The 20,366-nt window shown below is 32.4% G+C and overlaps 1 protein-coding gene across 1 annotated transcript in view; it reads right to left on the bottom strand.

Moving 5' to 3' along the window:
- LOC127853857 (ras-like protein family member 11A-like) overlaps positions 1-19,720 on the bottom strand; it is a 222,059-nt gene extending 202,339 nt beyond the window's left edge. Inside the window, exons 1-2 of the mRNA XM_052388658.1 lie at positions 18,901-19,720; positions 11,215-11,271 (exon numbers count right to left, since the gene is read on the bottom strand). Of these exons, the coding sequence (XP_052244618.1) occupies positions 11,215-11,271; positions 18,901-19,039 (196 nt within the window). The 5' untranslated portion in view covers positions 19,040-19,720. The remainder of the gene's footprint in view (positions 1-11,214; positions 11,272-18,900) is intronic.
- Positions 19,721-20,366: the final 646 nt, after the last annotated feature.

The raw sequence follows: 20,366 nt of genomic DNA, 5'->3' as shown, positions 1-20,366 counted from the left end.
GCTGGGTACAATTTTAAGAAAAATCACGATACTCAACTCGCGTGAACTATTCGTCATCGATCTAAGACGGAAATATTCCCGGAGTAAAGGGCATTTTACAGCAAATTTCATGGACTTCGATACAATAATTCCATTCTTACCGTTCTTGCCGTTGCAGTATGCACCAAAGCTAACTATCCCGCGCCTATAACGTGTGTTTATATACATTTCAACTGGCCAACATTTTAAACACACGAGTGATTTCATTGGTCCAATGCGTAGGTGTGTCTTTACTCCTGAAGATTTAATTCATTAATCTTGTCCGAATGATGTGTACTTAGTTTTGATTCCAATTAGTCCGCATTAGTTATTTGATATTGAAGAGCGATTTTTGTAACTATTGATATAAGTATGATATATATATTTGAAACTCGACTATTTACACAATTCGACATATACAATTCACGATACTTTTGCCATTTAGGTCCCGGAGCTAGATATACCTTTAACCTTCCATTAAGCACAATTATTCTCCTATTTGAATTTCGATATTTGGTTATTATAAACTTGTAACATATCCATATAACTGTGTTTACTTAGGGTACTCGATTGTAACTGTGTACCTGAGTTTAAAGTAATTGCATGATTTCAATGACCAATCTCTATTACCCTTATGTCCATGTTTGTATTCAGAAAATGCTGTATTCATCACATATAACTGTGAAACCTTCAAGCTGGATTAAGCTTTTTTTGGAACCAAAACAGTCTTGTTATGCTATGGTTAAAAGTTAAAAGGCAGCTTTATGTTGACATGCACCTTCCAGTAGTTTTTTATTTAACTGTTAATGACATTTATTTTAAACCTCACGAATGTCCTTGAGATCATTTATCAAGGTCACTGACCAAGTCCGACTGTTACTTAATGAGAACTAAGCCCCTTAATGTGCTGTATGTCCGTCGAAGATACGGTTTGAACCAGTATCAGTAATTCTTAATTGTAAACAGTTAAATTGTATGCAATAGTAACTCTTATTGAACATTACACGTACTCTGCGGAACTACACGTTTTGCTAACGTGTGTAAAGTCTTGTTTATTTTGTACACAGTGCTTAGTGATTATATTGTATAATCACACCAGTAAATGCGTATTAATTATGAATTGTATGCATTGGTAAAATATATAAATACATTTATAATACATTTACGAAGTTCTATGTTGCCACGAACAAAAAAATGCAAAGCACTCAAACAAAACAACTATAAAATATGGAAAATGTACTTTATTGTTTTTCACGCCATCCAATCCCGGCGTTCACATAACAGGACAGGTGGATTTTTTTCAAGAACATTGCAATATCAGGTTGCAATAACATTGCTCGCACTAATCAAAGAAAACGCTGGTCAGTTAATCAACGTTGCGATTTGCGTTTATCCGCACGAAAATTATTCCTTTTAATTAACGCGCATGTTATCTCGTGCACGTGCAGGGTAGATCGGTTCAATTGAAACCTCAGGCGTTTTAGAAGAGGATGAAGCATAGAAAGTAATTTGTCTTTAAATACTTAAACAAATATTTCGTTTAATAACAATGTTCGCCTTCAAGTGTGCCTCTTAGCCCCTTTTCATCTATTCTCAATTCAAATAACTCACACAAATAGGTTTCTCCAGCAATAAGGGACATGTAGAGCCTTTTCCAATTCTTTTGAAAATTCATTATTTCTAACGTTCATGATCAATTACCGAGGGATGCAAGCCGTAAACTATTAGCGATGTCTTGTTTGACCATATAGAAGTGGTTTTTGTGTGAACTTGCATTTAATATAAAGTAATCAGAATAGTATTTATGGGCGCTAAAGGAGTTCAATAATGAATGTTATACACCTGTTTAAATGTCCATCAATTGTCGAATAAAACATTTATTGTTCTAAATCAACATATGTTGTCAAAGCTCGAATGCAGGTGTCATTGTATACTGTAATGAAACCAGTATCAACACATGTTTGATATGTTTTGAATACTTTACGCGTCTAAAGATTCAATTCATTTGAAACACATGAAGTGATTAAAGTAGTCTCAAATATAATTGCCTCTTTTGTTTCTCTGATATGATTTTCATAAACGTTTATTGTATGTCAAAAATCAATGTCTTTGAATTGGAACACAAACAAGTAAGAGTATAACATATCGTTTTTGAGTGTGTGTTTTCATACATTACAAAGTAAACATGGTAAAGCTTTATAAAATTAATACTTGAATGAATTCGTAAGAAAAATGCAAATCAATTAATTATACTGTGGAATGTAAACAATATTGTGTTTATATAAAGAATTGTTGACGAATATTTCGTGCTAATGACACTGAAATATAATGCATACAACAAGAAGAACATTATAATTGTGATATCCGGAATAAATCCATTGTGCTTTTCTTATTTGAATTTTTGTAAGAATCATTAAATTTGCATTTGAAAACTCGTAACAACTTAAACACATTTGTTTTTTTTAGAGATTTCGCTGTAAACAAAGGGAATGTGTTGTTATTATTACTTGTTTTAAGAACGGTTCAAATACATTCTCAATAATTAATGATGTTTACTTTAAGGTGTGTGTTCGTGAAGTTTCAAAGTGCATTAATAGTAAAAAAAAAATTGTAATTTTGACACCACCGTCTGCATTAAGTGAGATTGTTTATAATTTAAAACCTGCATCTGTAAACGCTTAAGTGTATTGATAACATTTTCTCTCGGTGCAATTTTAAACAAAATATAGAAAAGATAAAAATAAGTTGTGAATATACATCAACCTCAACAAAAATTAATTCAAATTAAAAAAACAACAACATAAAATAATAATTGCATGTTATAGCTTTTTAATTACTCAATTGTTAAGATAAATCACAGCAAGCGATTAACAATCGTTTGATTAATTATAAAATGAAATAAATACAAATATAAGCAGAACCCGTTATTTTTGACATGATTTCGGAAACTACATTAGTATTATCGATTGTGAATGTGGCATACACATCACACGTAAATGAAAGAAAAAGACATAAGTGTGTACCTCAAAAAGATTTGCTAGTGACAATATTCATGAAAAGTAAGACCAAGTGTGCATTCCGTCAAGACACTGAAGTCCTCAATCTTTTTGTTTTTCATGAATTCATGAATAAAGAAACCAACACAAGTAATACGAATATAATAAACATACGTCAATGCAATAACAGCGTGACACCGTTAAGAATTTTAATTTTCTAGGAATAAGTATGTCAAGCAGCGGCACATTTATACAAGCCACAAATTCTTTGTCTGCCAAAGCGCTTAAGGCGATGAACTCATTATTTACAATTACAAAATCTTTGAATGTACCTATTGAAATCATGTTTCATCTGTGTGATGCCTATGTTGCATCGATTATTAATTATGGAAGCGAGGTGTGGGGATTTTCGAAGCTGAAAATATTGAGCGAGTCTAACGCAAATTATGCAAATGGCTTTTAAATGTAAAAGTTTCTGCACATTCAAATGCTTTGAATGTCGAAGTTGGTAGATAACCGATGTATATATGTCGATATTTACGAGTAGTTAAATATTTCTTAAAATTGTTCAACGAAAAATCGTCCAACTGTATTTTAAACAATATGATCCATCCAAGTCATGGTCATCAAACGTTCGAAAACTTTTGCAAGAATTAGGTTTTAATGACGTGTGGATATATCCTGAATCTGTTTATGTTAACATCTTTATCGAAATGTTTCGCAGTAGATTACATGATGTGTTTATTTCAAAATGGCGAACTGATGTTAATGACACTTCATCTGTTTGTTTACAAGGAATTGAAACCCATCTTTAATAGATCCCTTTACTTGGAAAATATCGAAAATTCTAAATATAGAAACATAAAAGCAAAATTAAGATTATCTTCTCATTTTCTATTTATAACAACTGGTAGGCACCAAAACATCACAAGAAATTTAGGAATTTGTTAAATGTGTACACTCAATGAAATTGAAGATGAGTACCATTATGCTTTGATTTGCCCTATGCAAGATCATTTTAGAAATACAATTATACTTGATGTTTACAGAAGAAGACCAAATATGTTAAAATTTTAACAATTCTTGAATGAGACCAAAAAATGTATTCTTATACGTCTTGCACATTTGTGTATTAAAGCATTTAAAATTAGAACCGAAAATATATCTATATTTCTTTCCTAGAATTGGAATTGTGTATGTATTATGTAACCGCATATTTTTTTCTCACTCAATTACGGATTATAACATCAATATAACTTTGTTTAAAAATAATTAAGAGCCTTTTCTTACATATAGCATTCTCACACAAATCATATATTAGTAAAATGCATAAACAAAATTGTTAATTTGACGCATGAGTATTTATATCTATTTATTATTGCGTTAATGCTATTTTGATGATGAGCTGTATATGCTTCAGTCGTGTTATGTTCTGTTCTGTCAATTTAATAATCTTATTTAATTTTAAAAATTACTTCTTGTTCGATCTATTCTACCTAGCCCATGATAATGTAAACAATGTTGAGTTTTCTTACTCATGTTTAGTAACGACAGAGCAACAGGGAGTATGTTTGTGTGTGTATTGCGAATTGTATTGCGGTACTTCCGGACCAGAGGCAGCATAATGTGAAGACCCAGAGTGTGTCCCAGCACTACTATCTAATGTGGTAAATAGACTTACTAAAGTTTGGGAGGTAGTATTAATTACAGCTTCCATTTCCAGCTATTTAGTTTTACCTAAAGTTGTTCAATGCTTATGTGTGTGTTGTAGGGGTAGACCCGGAGAAAAATAGCGACTACCTATCAAACTCACATGTCCCGGGAATATGATGGAACTCGGGTGGCAGATGTGAGAAGCGTTTGTACCAACCACTGCGGAAACCGGAAAGTATGTTTACAAAAAACGTTATGCGTAAACTGCATGATTGTTGCAGATTTTATATTTTCCAACAGGACGCTGACACTATAATTAAATAGAGAAATAGCGCGTCGTGCGTAATTACTACACATTCACCTGTGAGTTGCGCTCCCTCATTCACGGTAAATGAATACATATATTGTTGTATTATTATGACATAGGCTTTAAGTTCATCTTACACAAATACAACTAATTAAATATCATTCAGCACATTTTGATCATTGCCGAATGTGTTGCTAAATAAAAATCGACACTATACATACATTTTGAAATTGCAAATTGTACCAAATTAATAGTCAAGCGCGCTGTCTTTGAATAGCTGTTGTTCATTGTGTTTTAGCGGTAACATAAAGCACTGTTTCAGAAATACGGGAGCTGTGTAATACTCATCTCAGGTGATGTATTGCAAGTTAAGTAATCATTAGAGAAGATTAGAGAAGATTTGGCGCGCATCTCAGCATGAAAACTTGACAGATTTATTACGAATGTTTGTGCGGGCTATAATTAACAAACTGTTCTGCTTCTTTATGTCAAGCACAGCGAACGCACGCGTCCTGAGAACACTGTCCATGGCTGATTTAACATATCTGTTACACATGCGTGTGGTTTTCTGTACACATATTACACATATAACTGTATTTTTGTTTTCTTATTAACAGTCTCATATCATTAATAGTTAAAACCCATAGTCATATATCATTTAAAAAATATATAAACAACAACAGCCAGTGAATTAACGCTGAGTGTTTATGGCGACATTTCGGAAATAGTTTGGGTCTGGTTTCCTCATTATGTTTAGCTCTCAAAGTTGTATTAACTATGGATAAACAATACCGTTATGAGTGACATCTTCTGTGGAGAAGATAAATGCAAACCATGTTATCAAATATATGCATTACATGATATTAATTATTAATACAAAAAGTGTCAACTTATTAACCAGCACAGTTATTAATAGTTAAACATAAATTATTTAACAACAATGTTGCCTACACTAAAATACAAAACTTAAATTCAGTATACAGTGAAAACATGTAAATTGTTGTTTATATATATATAATTTCCTTGAATGTTTGTTCTTACAGGGTGTATCGAGGTATTTGTTAGGATGTAGTAGACATACAACATAACATTGGTAAGCATTATACATTTTACGTTTTACTTTTTACGTTTACTTTTAAACTTACAACTAAGTACTTTTTGCCAAATTAATCGTATTTATATAAACAAATAATTGCAATCCTTTTGCAAAATTATTCATGTTTTCATAAATATATATTGACAATATAATTAAACATATTTATATCCACACTTTATGCCGTAATCCGTTTTTGCCACTGATATTGTGTAACATATGATCATTTAAAATTATTTAAATGAATGTTTCAAGACAATAACATGTTTTTGGTTTAAACCTATTTAATATAGATCTATTGCATAGAACCGGCAGTATTTGTCATTTTGAGGACCTTCGAAGAGTATGGAAATATTTTGGGACCACCTGATATCAAGGTCAATAATAATCTTCTATACCACTACAATCTTATGTTATTGGGGATATTTACGATTCTTGATTCATATTGTATTGTTTTTTTCTATAATGACGAACAAGCACTTTCGACTCGGTCAACACTTGGCATTAAACAGTGGCACCAAAAACGCACATATGTATCATTGAATATTATGCTAAGAACGACTATCATTTCCTGTTTGAAATAGTATTCAAATTGAACTAGTCGTTGTAGATATGTTGTTAACGTTATATAGCACTGTGAATGAACAAAAACTGTCATGTGACCCCAAAAGTCAACGTCAGTAGGCGTTTTACGAAGGAAAACAGTCGCACCAGGTAGGTGTTTTGTCAATATCTTCGCTGATCGTCCTCTGGCTTTCATACGACATAGGGCGGGCAATAAGGCATGCATAAAGCTTGCGTTCGGTATATCACGCGTTGTGTGTGTTGCTTTGGTTTTCGAGAACACTTCGGCGCAAATTTTTATTTAAGAAGCAAACGTCAGTAATAAAACATACAACGAGTCGGTGTTTACACATATAAACGATCACAGAACTATACGTTTGCTTCTTAAATAAAAATTTGCGCCGAAGTGTTCTCGAAAACCAAAGCAACACACACAACGCGTGATATACCGATCGCAAGCTTTATGCATGCCTTATTACCCGCCCTATGTCGTATGAAAGTCAGAGGACGATCAGCGAAGATATTGACAAAAAACCTACCTGGTGCGGCTGTTTTCCTTCGTAAAACGCCTACTGACGTTGACTTTTGGGGTCACGTGACAGGTTTTGTTCATTCACAGTGTATAGAATAGTTTCTTATTTGATTACTTGCCTGAAGTTTTAAAAACGGCAGTTTTTTTGTTCATGTACTGTTTGTAAGTAGTATTGTTTTTGTTTGTGTCATCAGGGTTGAATGGTGATATCTAACAGTAGATGTCAAGGTTTGATGGTGAAACAAAAGCATCTCCCTCACATTACAGTACGAGATACCATGGTTCCGCTCTTAACCATCAGTGTGGAAGTTGTTAAAATTGTCTGATTTTGTTTGTGTATCCTTTTTATAATATGCCATGAACATTTGTATCTTGTGATATTCAATCGTAGTTCAGGATTTACCAGATATGCATTAATTCCAATATCACAAAACAATATGTGTATGTTTAAATTAGTCCTAAAATACTTGATATTTACTTTAAAGTATTAGTTGTGCTCTACACATTGTAATGTGATGTGTGATATTTATTTTAATTACATTAGCTAACAGTATTTGATTGATATTGATTTGCAATTTTGAACACATTTTATGTTTCTGTATAATGCATTTTTAGCTCAATAATCCATCAAAGTGTTAGTTTAATCGTCGACGTCGCTATCGGTTTCAGCGTCGGTGTCTACATTATGCTCTGTCCAGATTAACCCAATTGCTGTGCAAGGTTATTGATAATATGTTCTATTTTCTATAACTCTAATTTGCAATTTAGCAGAACTATGCAACTTTTTTTCTTATAAGCAATGGTAGCACATAGACGTTCTAATTGTATTCAACGGTAATAGCTCTGTCACCAGTACAAGTATTACAATACTGATTCAAGTTATGTTTTGCTAGTTGATCATTATTGCAAACACATGTACTATATATGTTTTTTTTGTGCTGAATATGTGCCGAAATTGTATTTTTCTCAGTTTTAAGTACAAACTAACTTTAAACATACAGCGACAATTTCATGCTTACTAAATTAAAAATTATTCATATTTTGTGTCACCAATGTATGTATTACGAAGAATAATGCACGTCAAGGTATGCTAATTGGTCACTATTTTTAACAAGAATGTAATGTGTTTTGTAACAGAAGATGAGCCGAAATATTATTTTCCTCAGTTTTAAGTACAAACTTACGCTTAACATACAACAAGATGTGCATGCTAGATGAATTTAAAATTGTTCACATTTTATGTCACCAGTTTATACAATACGAATAATGATACACACCATGTCATGCTCATTGTTCATTACTTTAAACAAGAGTGTAAAGGTAGTAAATAGTTGTTTTGTACCTGTAGTTGAGCCGACAAATAATTGTCCTCAGTTTTAAGTACAAACCACCTTTAGTCATACAACAAGATTGTCATGCTAGATAAATTAAAAATAATTCAAATTTTGTGTCATCGGCTTTTATTCAAGGCAACATATTTTGCGTTATGCTATGATAATTGTTCATTTTTTTAAATAGTAATATGTAATAAATAGATGTTTTGTACCTTAAGAGGAGCCGAAATATTATTAACCTCAGTTTTAAGTAAAAACTTACTGTAAACATACAAGATGTTCATGCTAGATGAATCGAAGAATTTTTCATATGTTGAGTCTTTCAGAAGAATGTATATCTTGTTTGTACATCAGCTACTTACGTATCTGAATAAAGAACACTTGGCTACACTACAAAGCTACTCGGCAATCATATTGCCATCATTGTATAATAAAACCAAATCCATATATATACTTTTTATTGATGAGATGACATGTTTATTATATACATGTACGTTTGCATTGACTTGAGTACATACAATTCTGAACAAACTGTTCCGATTTTGCCGATGTTATTAATTTGGTATTTGAATGTATATATGTGTTTCTCATAAAAATATTGCCCTTCATAAATATACAATATATAAAACATACAAACTACACACGTTCATTAAAAGTTGATTAATGAAATTAGAATCGATGATTACCGGAAACATGTTCCTTGAGACATCACATTACTTTAATTTACTTCTTCCAGAACATTACTAGACATCAAACTATTATATTTTGTTAATTTCTATAAGACGAACATATATTAAAGTATTTAAGTACATGAATAGCAGCGCTTGAACACGGAAAATACATAACATTGTCACATAAATTACAAGGTAGAAGTTCGAGTTCTCCATGCTCGCTGGGCGAGGTTTCGGAATGACTGTTGGATTTGTAACTTTGCTGCAACAGCCGGGTTCTGCATAAAGCGAGTCAGCTTTTCTTTTTTCTTTAAGATATGTCGCACTTGTTGCGCTAAAGTAACAAACACTTGATTCATGCTCGTCCGACCTTCACTCGCCGATGTTTCAAAGAATAGCAAGTTATACTCGGCACAAAGTCTACTGATCTCAGTATCAGAAACAGTTTTTCTCTCAATCATATCCGATTTATTGGCCACTAAGGCTACAGGTATTGACCGATTGGTACTTATAGTGTGTACGTATTCCACCAATGTTCTCGCAACTTGGAAGCTCGTAGCCATTGTGATCGCAAACACTATAATCACGCAGTCCGCCCAAAGGACTTGGTGTTGACTTATATCGTCTGCTGTCATCTGAAAAATATTACCCAATTAAAAGATAAAGGAAACATACAGAAAAAATTGAGCCTATAGCCCTTGAGCAGTCTTCAGATCTTATGATAAGACAGAATTACGACACATCATCAAAGAATAATTTTCAACAATATACGGTTATCTACGTAACTGAAATAATTTAACTAATTTCTAAATAAGTGCGTAAAAATACCTTATTGATTTTTGAAAATTACATAAAATAAACATTCATTGTAAAATGTATAACATAATAGAATTAAATACAAATTATAAGCACATAGCTACGGCAGTTTACAGTACGGTCTAAACCAATATAGTGGTGTAGTGCTTTTTGTGCATTTGCCTACAATTCCCAAAATATCAACAGGTAATTTGTGTAGCTTGAAGTACCTTAACTGAAGGAGACCTTGCTTTTTTGCAACATACCGTTCGTCAGTTTCTTATAACAAAACCAAGTTAAGTGATTGTCATATCAAATTGATGAATAAGTTTTGACGTAACTTTCATGTTACCTAATATTATATTATTCTCGAGCGTTTCTCACCTGTCCGAGAGTGTCTATGATATGCAGGGTTAGATGTTTACCCTCTATGCACGTCGAGTGGCTGTACAGCATCTCTGGAATAGAAGTGTATATATGTTATTGTGCCAAACTTTAATACTGCAATAAAACGACTATATTAGCACTATCTTGTCAATATCAAGAAGGTCATTTATACAGATTCTTTGGAACTCTAATCATGTATTGTGATATCATGTTAGCATGAAGAAAAAATTGTGCTCCATGAAAGATTTCTCTAAAAATGATAACGATAATTATTTAAATATTCGAATGATTAATACATAACACAAATTTCCCCGACCTCTCGTATTCATGGTTTTAATGAAACTATTTTTAATGAAACTAGAATCGGAGTATGAACCCGAAGACAAATGCGTCTGAATCCGAAGACACATGCGTGTAAACACAAAACACATGCGTGTGGAATCGAAGACACATGTGTGTGAACCCAGATACACGTGCGTGTGAATCCGGAACCACATGCGTGAGAACCCGAAGACACATGCGTTTAAACCCGAACACACAGTTATGTGAATTTCGTTAATTTCATCGAGAGGTTTCGAACAAAAGGAACGTTTGAAGATGTCGAGTTTATAAGCTGTTTACATGACAAACGCATATTTAAATATATCACTCACAATTTAGCTTCGAGAACAAGTAATCTTTACAGGTCATGCATATTATTATTTGGTAAGACTTTTTCACGACAAAGCCCATCGATGCATCCAGTTCATAGCAATTAATGTTATAAATGACATATTGTTTTATCTTTAAAAATACACGTTCTCACGTTAAAAACATGTATCATGCTTTTGGGTTTTCCACAAAACAAACCACAAGTTGAAATACCTGTTTCAGAATTATAATCGCCGATAAATCGCTTTGTCAGGTATCGAACAGTCAGGGCTGAAATGTATATAGTAAACATTTAATATTCTATTTATTTGTTGTCAGATGACAGTTTTGAGACGTTAATAAATAATGAACTTAAGTGTTCTTTTCATGCCGAGTTTTATTACTGGTATTGTTAGTAAAAATAGCAATATGGTAAATATTGGGCACACTAAATGTCCGCCTAAGATAGGCACTTAGTTATTTTGTCGTTTATAACATATTACCTGTAAGTTATCGCATAGTAAGACATGACAACTACCGTTTGCACAATTTGCAAGAATGTGATGTTTATTGAAGCCGTGGTAATTACGAAGATAATTTAATTACTCAGGTGTGTTAATGTTTTTGAAACGCCAAATGACGATGACATGTGTTTATTGTTAACAAGGTATATATTCGTTTGGTTTATACGATGGTAAGTACAGGTTATGGTTCGTGTTAATAAACCCATACTTACGACTGCAGACAAGACAAGGCAAGACAAAATCTACGCGTTTAAAAAATACATGTTCTTAATGTTGATTATCTCACCAATAATTTGTTGTAAAGGTGGAATAATGTAGTAAGAAATAAGCATCAAATACGGAGCATTAAACGTTGTAGATTTCTATGTATTGTTATTCTTAACTCTAAGAAACTGTTTATGTTAATGTTAACAATTAATTCATATGAAACGAACGGAACTGGTATTGCAATTATTCGAACAAATACAAAACAATTCCATTCGAATTGCATACAACGAAATATAAAATGAATATGTGGAACTCTTGTTGAACTTAGGTAAAATATTTAAAGTTTTTTGTTCACGTCAAGCACCTTTTTTAAATGTATGGCTATTTACTTAATGTATGTTATAGTATATACCATATTCACCTGACAAATACTTTCACGAATCATGATGTAGTATACAAACGTTAAGTTAATTATGGAAATTAGTACAATAAGCAATAGTATACCATTGCATCAATCAATTACGATGTTAATTAACAAAAACGCTTAAGCATATTACATGAATAAATAATTGCATATATATATATATATATATATATATATATATATATATATATATATATATATATATATATATATATATATATATATATATCCTGCTTCATGCAAATTGACATAACAATATAATAATTCTTGTCGAGTCTCCTACATGTACACAACATTCCAGAAGACCGAATAACTACCGATTGTGTCACTTAAAACATAGTTCCATTTTAAACTGTTCACTTTAAAGAGGCCTTTTCACAGATTTTGGCATGTTTTGAAGTTTGTCATTGAATGCTTTATATTGATTAATGTAAACATTTGATCTAGCAAGCTCCAGTAAAAAATCAAGAATAAAATTAAAAAAGGAAAAAAAAAGCCGGCATCAGGGCTCGAACCAGTGACCACCGAAGTCCTGGAGTAAAAACCAATTAGACCGCTCGGCCATCCTGACAAGTATGTATAAGATACGTTTTTTATACCTTTTATAAGCAATCTTCGTAGTTTCACAAATTTAAACGACAACAACAGAACTCTCCAAAGTATTCAATCGTTTCGCGTTGCAACGCTTTATAATTTTCAGGTTTTTAAATCGTCAAAAGATGCATATAATGGATATATTAGACCATGGTAAATGTTCAGTATTACTGTTTCCTCACAACTTATCATAACTAAAACACTAATTTGCGAATCTGAAACAACTTTTTTCAATTATGTCAATTTACCGAAACGTTAAACGATCCCATTAATACTTTCCTATTGAAAATATAAGAAGAAATAAAAAACGATCCGAGAATGTGATATTTCTTGGTAAAAAAAAATAAAATGAAGCAGCAAAACAAAAACTAAGTTTGATTTACCTTAATGACAAATTTGATCCATTGTTTATAACAATACATTTACAACGATACAGTATACACATACATTTTCTGTTCTTCCATCCCTTTGTAGAAATCCATTTTCTGTTTTTCCATCTCTATTATCAAAATGTATTTTAAACCACACTATTTTTGAGAGCGTTTGTATCGAATGCTAACCACTCTAACCAAAAATCCGATTTACGAAATCGTAATCCTGCCGTAGCGAATTATTTTAACCCTATCGAAGTTAACAACAAGATAAGTATTGATGCAAAGCATCAAAGGCCGTCGGGAATTTCAGTGTAAAAGGCACTCAATGAAGAAACATGGAACGATTTTTTTTCTACTGTAAATATTAATATATTGGCCGATTATTTTAAACAAAATAGAAAAAAGATACGGATATAACCATTATCTTTGATTTTGTGTTATAACTCCCAAAAAACCATTATTTATGATGTTGTGTTATTACTCCCAAATAACGATTACCGAAGATTTTGTGTTGTAACCCCCAAATATTTCATAGTTCATTTTATTTACATTGGTTTCCTTTTTTACTGGTATCCGTGTGCAGTTTTCATTAATGGAACAGAACTGTGTAGGTTTTAAAAAATCTGCTTCATCTTGCAAGCGTTATTTCATATTTTTCTCAACTTCAAGGGGAGATGATTCTGAACGTATTCTTACGTTGCTCATTTACGATAGGGGTTGAGTACTCATTGATATGAAAACACTGTAAAAGTTTGAAAAACAAATTGAATGAAAACTGTAAATTGTATAAAGAAGCTGCAGTTCACAATACTTTGAAATTCAGTAAAAGATCATAATAGATTTATTGCTCCGATATTCATCATTTTCAATAGGGTTCGAGTAATACTGATATAAAAACACTTAACAAGTTTGGAAAGATTCAGACGAAAGTTGTGAAATCTTTTAAACAAGTGGAAATTGTTTCTTTTGTCAAATACAGAAGAGAGACTTAGCATAAGCTTCGAGCTTTTTTCTCAATTCTGTCAATTTACACTTCGCAGTACTATTATTAAGCATATTTCGTAGAAAGTTGTTAGTATGTTTGTATTGTATTATATTGCTTACATGCTGTATATGAATAGCCAAATAAACATGGTTTAAACCAAATAAAGCTTTATTATATTTATTAACTTGATTGAAAAAATTGTCAGCCGCCGAAATGTTCCGTTCGTGCCGGAACCCGGGATTGAACCGGGGGCCTTTTGATGACTGTTGCGTAAACAACTTCAGTCTAACGCTCACCCAACTGAGCTATTCTGGCTGACATTCATATGTACAGCTATTTGGTGAAGTTGAGTATAGCGATCGTTATTATATGTCTATTAATTAACTAATACATTGTACGTTTTCGTACCACTTCGCCTTCCAATAAACTTGCTTGCGCGATAGGTCGTCAAATATCGTTCTTCATTGATTCTCCACTAAATAAACAAATTAGAAAAAAAATATATATTTTGATTATGTTTTGTTTTCATACAAAACATCATTTGCTTTTATACAAAACCAGAAACTTTCGCGTATTTGCCCAGTCCCTGTGATCTTTCCCCTGTGATCAGTTGTGGATCAGGTATTAATTAAAACAATTAGCTTTGCATTTTTGGCAATACATGTTGTAATAAATGTAATAGGCACAAATTCAGGTTTTATTTACACTAATTTACACAAAAAAATCACCACTATGCAAGATATTCTTAAAACAAAAATATATACATTGATCTGTAAAATAACTTCTCCTCCCATAAGCGAAACAAAATGCATTACATTCTAGTCGCTCGCCGCCCTCTAGGGCGACGCCAATTATGAATGACAAACACACAATCCGAAATACGTTTATGATTCGTTTGATGCTTTAAAACATAAAGCAAATACTGTTAAAACCACCATGTCAAAATTGTTTTCCCTCAAATCCTGAGAGAGACTATGCCATAGATTGCGTAATCAAGTAAATGAAAATGATTAATACGGAAAACTGGTTCGGTAATATATTTTACAGAAGAAAAACAGATGATATATAATATAACGATGACATTCATGATGTGTCCCAATAAATTTCAAAGGTCAAATATTAGAACATGTTAATCGTCACAGCGTGTTTCCTGTTGACCGGAGATAAGAAAATTTATTCGCCCCTGCTTTATTTGGTCAATGTTTGCAACATAGGCAGGATAAAAAGTTTTTAGGCGGAACAAAAACCAAATGCAATCAACGAATGTGTTAAACACAAGTTTGGACAAAATAATTATAATTTGAACCCCAATGATTTATAAAAAAAACACAAATGCGATTACACCAGTCATTATTTTCATACAAGAAGGGTTAATTAAGTTGTTCACAGTATGTTGAACAGTTTATTAAATTAAAATGCTTGGTATTATGCAATGTATATGGTATTGAAGCACACTGCGGAGCAAAGCAGAAAGAAGACTGTCACTCACTGTCAATTTATATTAATGCAGCCGGTTTGTCTTAATTAATGATATTTAGAATTTTTTATTTTAAAAAATGCAGGAGGAAAACATATATATTTAAGGCAAATAACCGATTGCCTTTTCAATTAAAGATAATACATAAACTATGATAGTTAGCAAACAAATTATGAATTAATGACGGGAGACCGAATTTGACAAATTAAATTTGTGTTTGAAATCGATTGAAAGGCAAGCCGAACTTCGCACTTAGCCAACTAATCACTCAACAGTAAACACTTAATCAGTTTAAAGAACAGCAATAATCACTGAACAGCACATAAATAATCACTTACTAGCTAAGCAAGAAAAACAGTATAGCTCACCAATAATCAATTTATAGCACAGCGAAAATTACTTAAAATTCAACAATTATCACTTAATACTCGTAATGAAAATAGTTTGCAAAATAAAAATATCAGTATTTATTGATAAAGAAGTAGTAAAAATATTTATAAAACCACACATGGGTATGTAGTTACAATGCATCTGAATATATGCGAAAATAGTTTAGTCGACACATGTTCATATCTACTGTAGACTATTCCCGTAGCTTAATGTGTGAGTGCACATAAATTACCTAATTATGCTACAATCTTGTAAACGTTCCGACTTTTTGCAGCACACAGTTTGAATTACCGGTAATTTTTGAACACCGTCGAAATTCCGGGTCATGCGGCGTAAATCGCTATCATTTGAATATTATCGAAATTGCAGAAACTTGTTATTTATGGCAATTTGTCTATAATAAAAACAAACATTACTACATCTCTCGAGATTAGATAATGAAAAGTGTAATCCCAACATACCCAGCACATGCTCATTAAATGTCAGAACATGTTCTCACATTCTTGTAATCTTTTAGTAAAAAACATTTAAACTTTTAAATCTACTTAATCATAGCAAGTATTTCTAACGTGATATAATATCCGACGGTGTTCGCGCTTAACAAATGATACGTGTTCTGAGAAAACTGGGCATAATACATGTGCGTAAAGTGTCGTCCCAGATTAGCCTGTGAAGTCCGCACAAGCTTATCAAGGACGACACTTTCCGCTTGTTTGACATTTTTCGTTTAAATGAAGTCTATTCTTAGCAAAAATCCATTTTAGGCGGAAAGTGTCGTCCCTGATTAGCCTGTGGAAAATGCACAGGCTAATCTGGGACGACACTTTACGCACATGCATTGTGCTCAGTTTTCTCAGCACGCGACTCAAATATTCCACCTAGTGGATCAGTGCCTTCAAACGTTTAGTCCGATACTGATGTGCTTGAGTTCCGATAAGTGTGTCCATTTAAAGTAATGTATTTATGTGTTTCAATAAGGCTTAAAGCAGTGTTTTTTCATTTTTATCAACCCGACCGACCTCACGTTTTCTTGTCGAACATTAACTTGTTTTGGCATTGTGGGTTGAACTTTCGTTTAATTTGTATATATCACTTTTTTGCAATAAATGGTGAGATCATTTTTGATGCGTTCTATCATGTTCGCTAATTCTAAAATAAATTAACTCCACATAAAGCAAGACCGAATGATAAATAAAGAGGACGAAACTGTCCGTGTGTCATTGCAAATTCTTATTAATTTTTTATCTTGAAACACAAATGATTTTCATTGCAAATTCAAGCAATTTAACTAGCTAAGATTTAACATGTTTTAGTAATAAAGCATGTTGCTCCTTGCAAATAAATTGCATAATTCGATACGTTTACGACGTAAAGGCGGAAGCTTTTTACAGGATTTATTAAGTTTTAGCACATATGTTTGTATTATTTTAAAATAGAGAACGGTTTCTTGTTGTTTGTATTATACACAGATCTACTTATAGCGTGGGATAAATATGAATGCTAACATAAATTTTAAAATAAATAACTGTAACACTGAATAAAAAACAATTTACACACACCGTGATTGGTAATGTTTTTTTAAATCACTGTAGTATTTTACGATTAATCCAGTACAGCGCAAGTTTAACATCTCGTTATTACAATCAATGTTTGCTGGACAGATTTATAACAATGAAGCCCGTTTTGTAAAACTTATTATGCATATGTAACGAATATTCGGTTTTTTGTTTAGATTTATTTGGTTTTATTTAGGACAAATTTAGAATACATAACTGTTCGGTTTACTTAGTTGTATGTGTTAACAATGGATATTAATTGAGCTGCGAGTTCACACACACAGACGTCATAATTGAGCTCGTATCTCAATAAATAAAACTCGAACCAAACGCGTTCGAAAGGGATAATAACGAACAGGTTGGATGTTGCTGGATGATATTAACGTACCGCATGCACAAACAAATACGTTTCGTTAATTCTGACAAGCAATAGTGTAATTAGTTCGACACTAAAGATCTACAACTATTTAAAACGAGTTCCATGATTTTACGTCAGAAGCTGTCCATGAACAAGGACAGCTAGTATCACTTAAGATGTCCCCACGTGTTAAATACATTTCAACCAATTATTTTTCAAGCTTGTAACTCCATTTCGTATCTCGATAGTAAATATGAACGTGGTATAAAATAAAATTCTAGTATATACTGTTTGTCGATTGTAATATTTGTATCTATATTTTGCTGTTGTTGTAATGGCGATTGTGTCCCGTTAACAAATGTGGCTCAGTTGACTTGTGTTTACTTGTAGAGAATTATACCCGACAGGGGAACTACGGGTTATCTTATTCGTAATTATATGAACACAAATTACTAGTTATTGTTTGATTTTAAAACAAATCAATGCCATTTATATAACACTTCAAACTTGTTTACACAGTATGCGTTATATTTAACATTTTTAAAAAGTGAAACGGTGGTATTACGGCAATATAAGTTGTTACCAATAACAAATTAGCAAAACATATCGGGACTTGTAAATCATTAAACTATTGTTTGGTTGAAATATAGAACGATGCGCTAAAAAAATTCAAAATGGAACAGCCTTTCGATATCTGACAAATCTCTTTTCCTTTAAAGTTGTTGATTTGATTAAAGACAAAATGTATTATCGACTGATTATTTAACTGTAACATCGCATTCTTAGCTCATGTAGGTTCGTTTGTGTGCACTTACGAACACCTTTCGACAGTCAACCATCATTACCATGTATCATCTATATCATTTTTATGTTGTATCATGCATAACAGTTATCAAACAATCGAACACGTACAGCGGGTATTGACAGGTAGTGTATACATGTAAAGCATGATCCAATATATAGTTTATATTGGAGATGAACACATTTATTTTAGCCGCAATCACATATTTTAACACAAAAAACTGGCTGACCTGTCTTGCCTACTCCTCGGTAACCCAACACTAGTATGTTGACCTCCTTTCCACTCGAGTGGGCGTGGCGTGGGGGCGTGTCAGGCCTCGCTCTCGGACTGCGATGACCAACCCTGTCTAGGTTACCCTCCACTGACATTTGTTGTTATTGGTTTCTAAATTTATCGAAATACACTTGTCAAAATAATTAAATGATATATTAGTAGATCGAACGGAAATAGTATTTGGATAATTTAATAAACACAAAGATCACTTTAGAAGTTTGCTGCCTTCTGGTCACTTACTTTAACCAGCGTTATGTATCCAAACTATTGTCAGCTAGATGCTGAAACGTATCAGCAGCATTAGTATTTTCTTAAAACTAATCCACATTCAACATGTTAAATTACATAAGATACAGCTTCCATTCGATAGTTGAATAATGTGAATGCTTAAAATTCCTATTGAATTTCCATTTCATTTCCGCGTTTACAAAACGCTATCTGGTAAAATCCGTTAATCTATGTACAAACGCATTTCAGTTGCAGCATTTATCTGAAAGAGGTTTGTCACAAGTGCGCACCATAAGCTAGCTATCGGATTCAGTAAACGCTACTATCTGACACGGCCGGCGAGGTGTTCTACCAGTTATAGCCTGCTTACAACAGGCACTGTATTCACTCGCGGCATAGGGGCGTATTGAAGCTACATGCGCCTCCACTTAAACTAAAAGTTGCGTTGAGAAATGGAATAGTGATAATGTTTAAAGAATTAAATAGTATGAGGTATGAACTTCTAGGCCGTTGATTTCGGACTTTCTGATTGTATGTGTTCATGAGGTGTTGGTGGTATTATGCGATATCTGTTCTAGCATTTCAATAAAGTATAAAATCAATGCTTGATAAAGGTAAATTATTGCTGATGTGTTGACACACCTAATGAAAAGGAATATAAACTGCATAACTCGAACCAACGCATCATTCTTTATTTTTTTAATTTCAAGTTCAAATATTCTAAACAATAACAGTATTGAATCGATTGAGAGGAAAAAGGTAATTTTTACAACGCGTACTGAAAGAATGAAAAGTGTATATTTCAATAAGCAAATATTTCATCGAAAATAAATATATACATATTTGAAGAACAAGGCGATTTGCAGCTTCGAATATGTTCGACTCATGGTTATCAAATAAAATTCCAGTCCAGAAATTAATTTCTGATTTGTTGCGTTTAACCTCATGAAATTAAACGCAATTTAATAATTTACTATTTACTATTTAGGTAAATAATGTGAGATTGTTTAATTTAGAAAAAAATTATCATAAGCAATATCGCCGATAAGTAAGTGGCGCTCATAGAACAAAACAGGGTAGACTAGTAATATTGTCAAGCAAGCTTTACTCCACGTGTGTACAGTATTTAATGCGTAAACAATCGGCAGGAATAAGTTCATGCTTGGATATTCGCAGACAATCTAAATTCATAAA

Source organism: Dreissena polymorpha, chromosome 12, assembly GCF_020536995.1.
Source record: "Dreissena polymorpha isolate Duluth1 chromosome 12, UMN_Dpol_1.0, whole genome shotgun sequence".
Taxonomy (NCBI): Eukaryota; Metazoa; Mollusca; class Bivalvia; order Myida; family Dreissenidae; genus Dreissena; species Dreissena polymorpha.
Note: the sequence above shows the minus strand (reverse complement) of the source record. Positions and strands in the feature narration are given on the sequence as shown.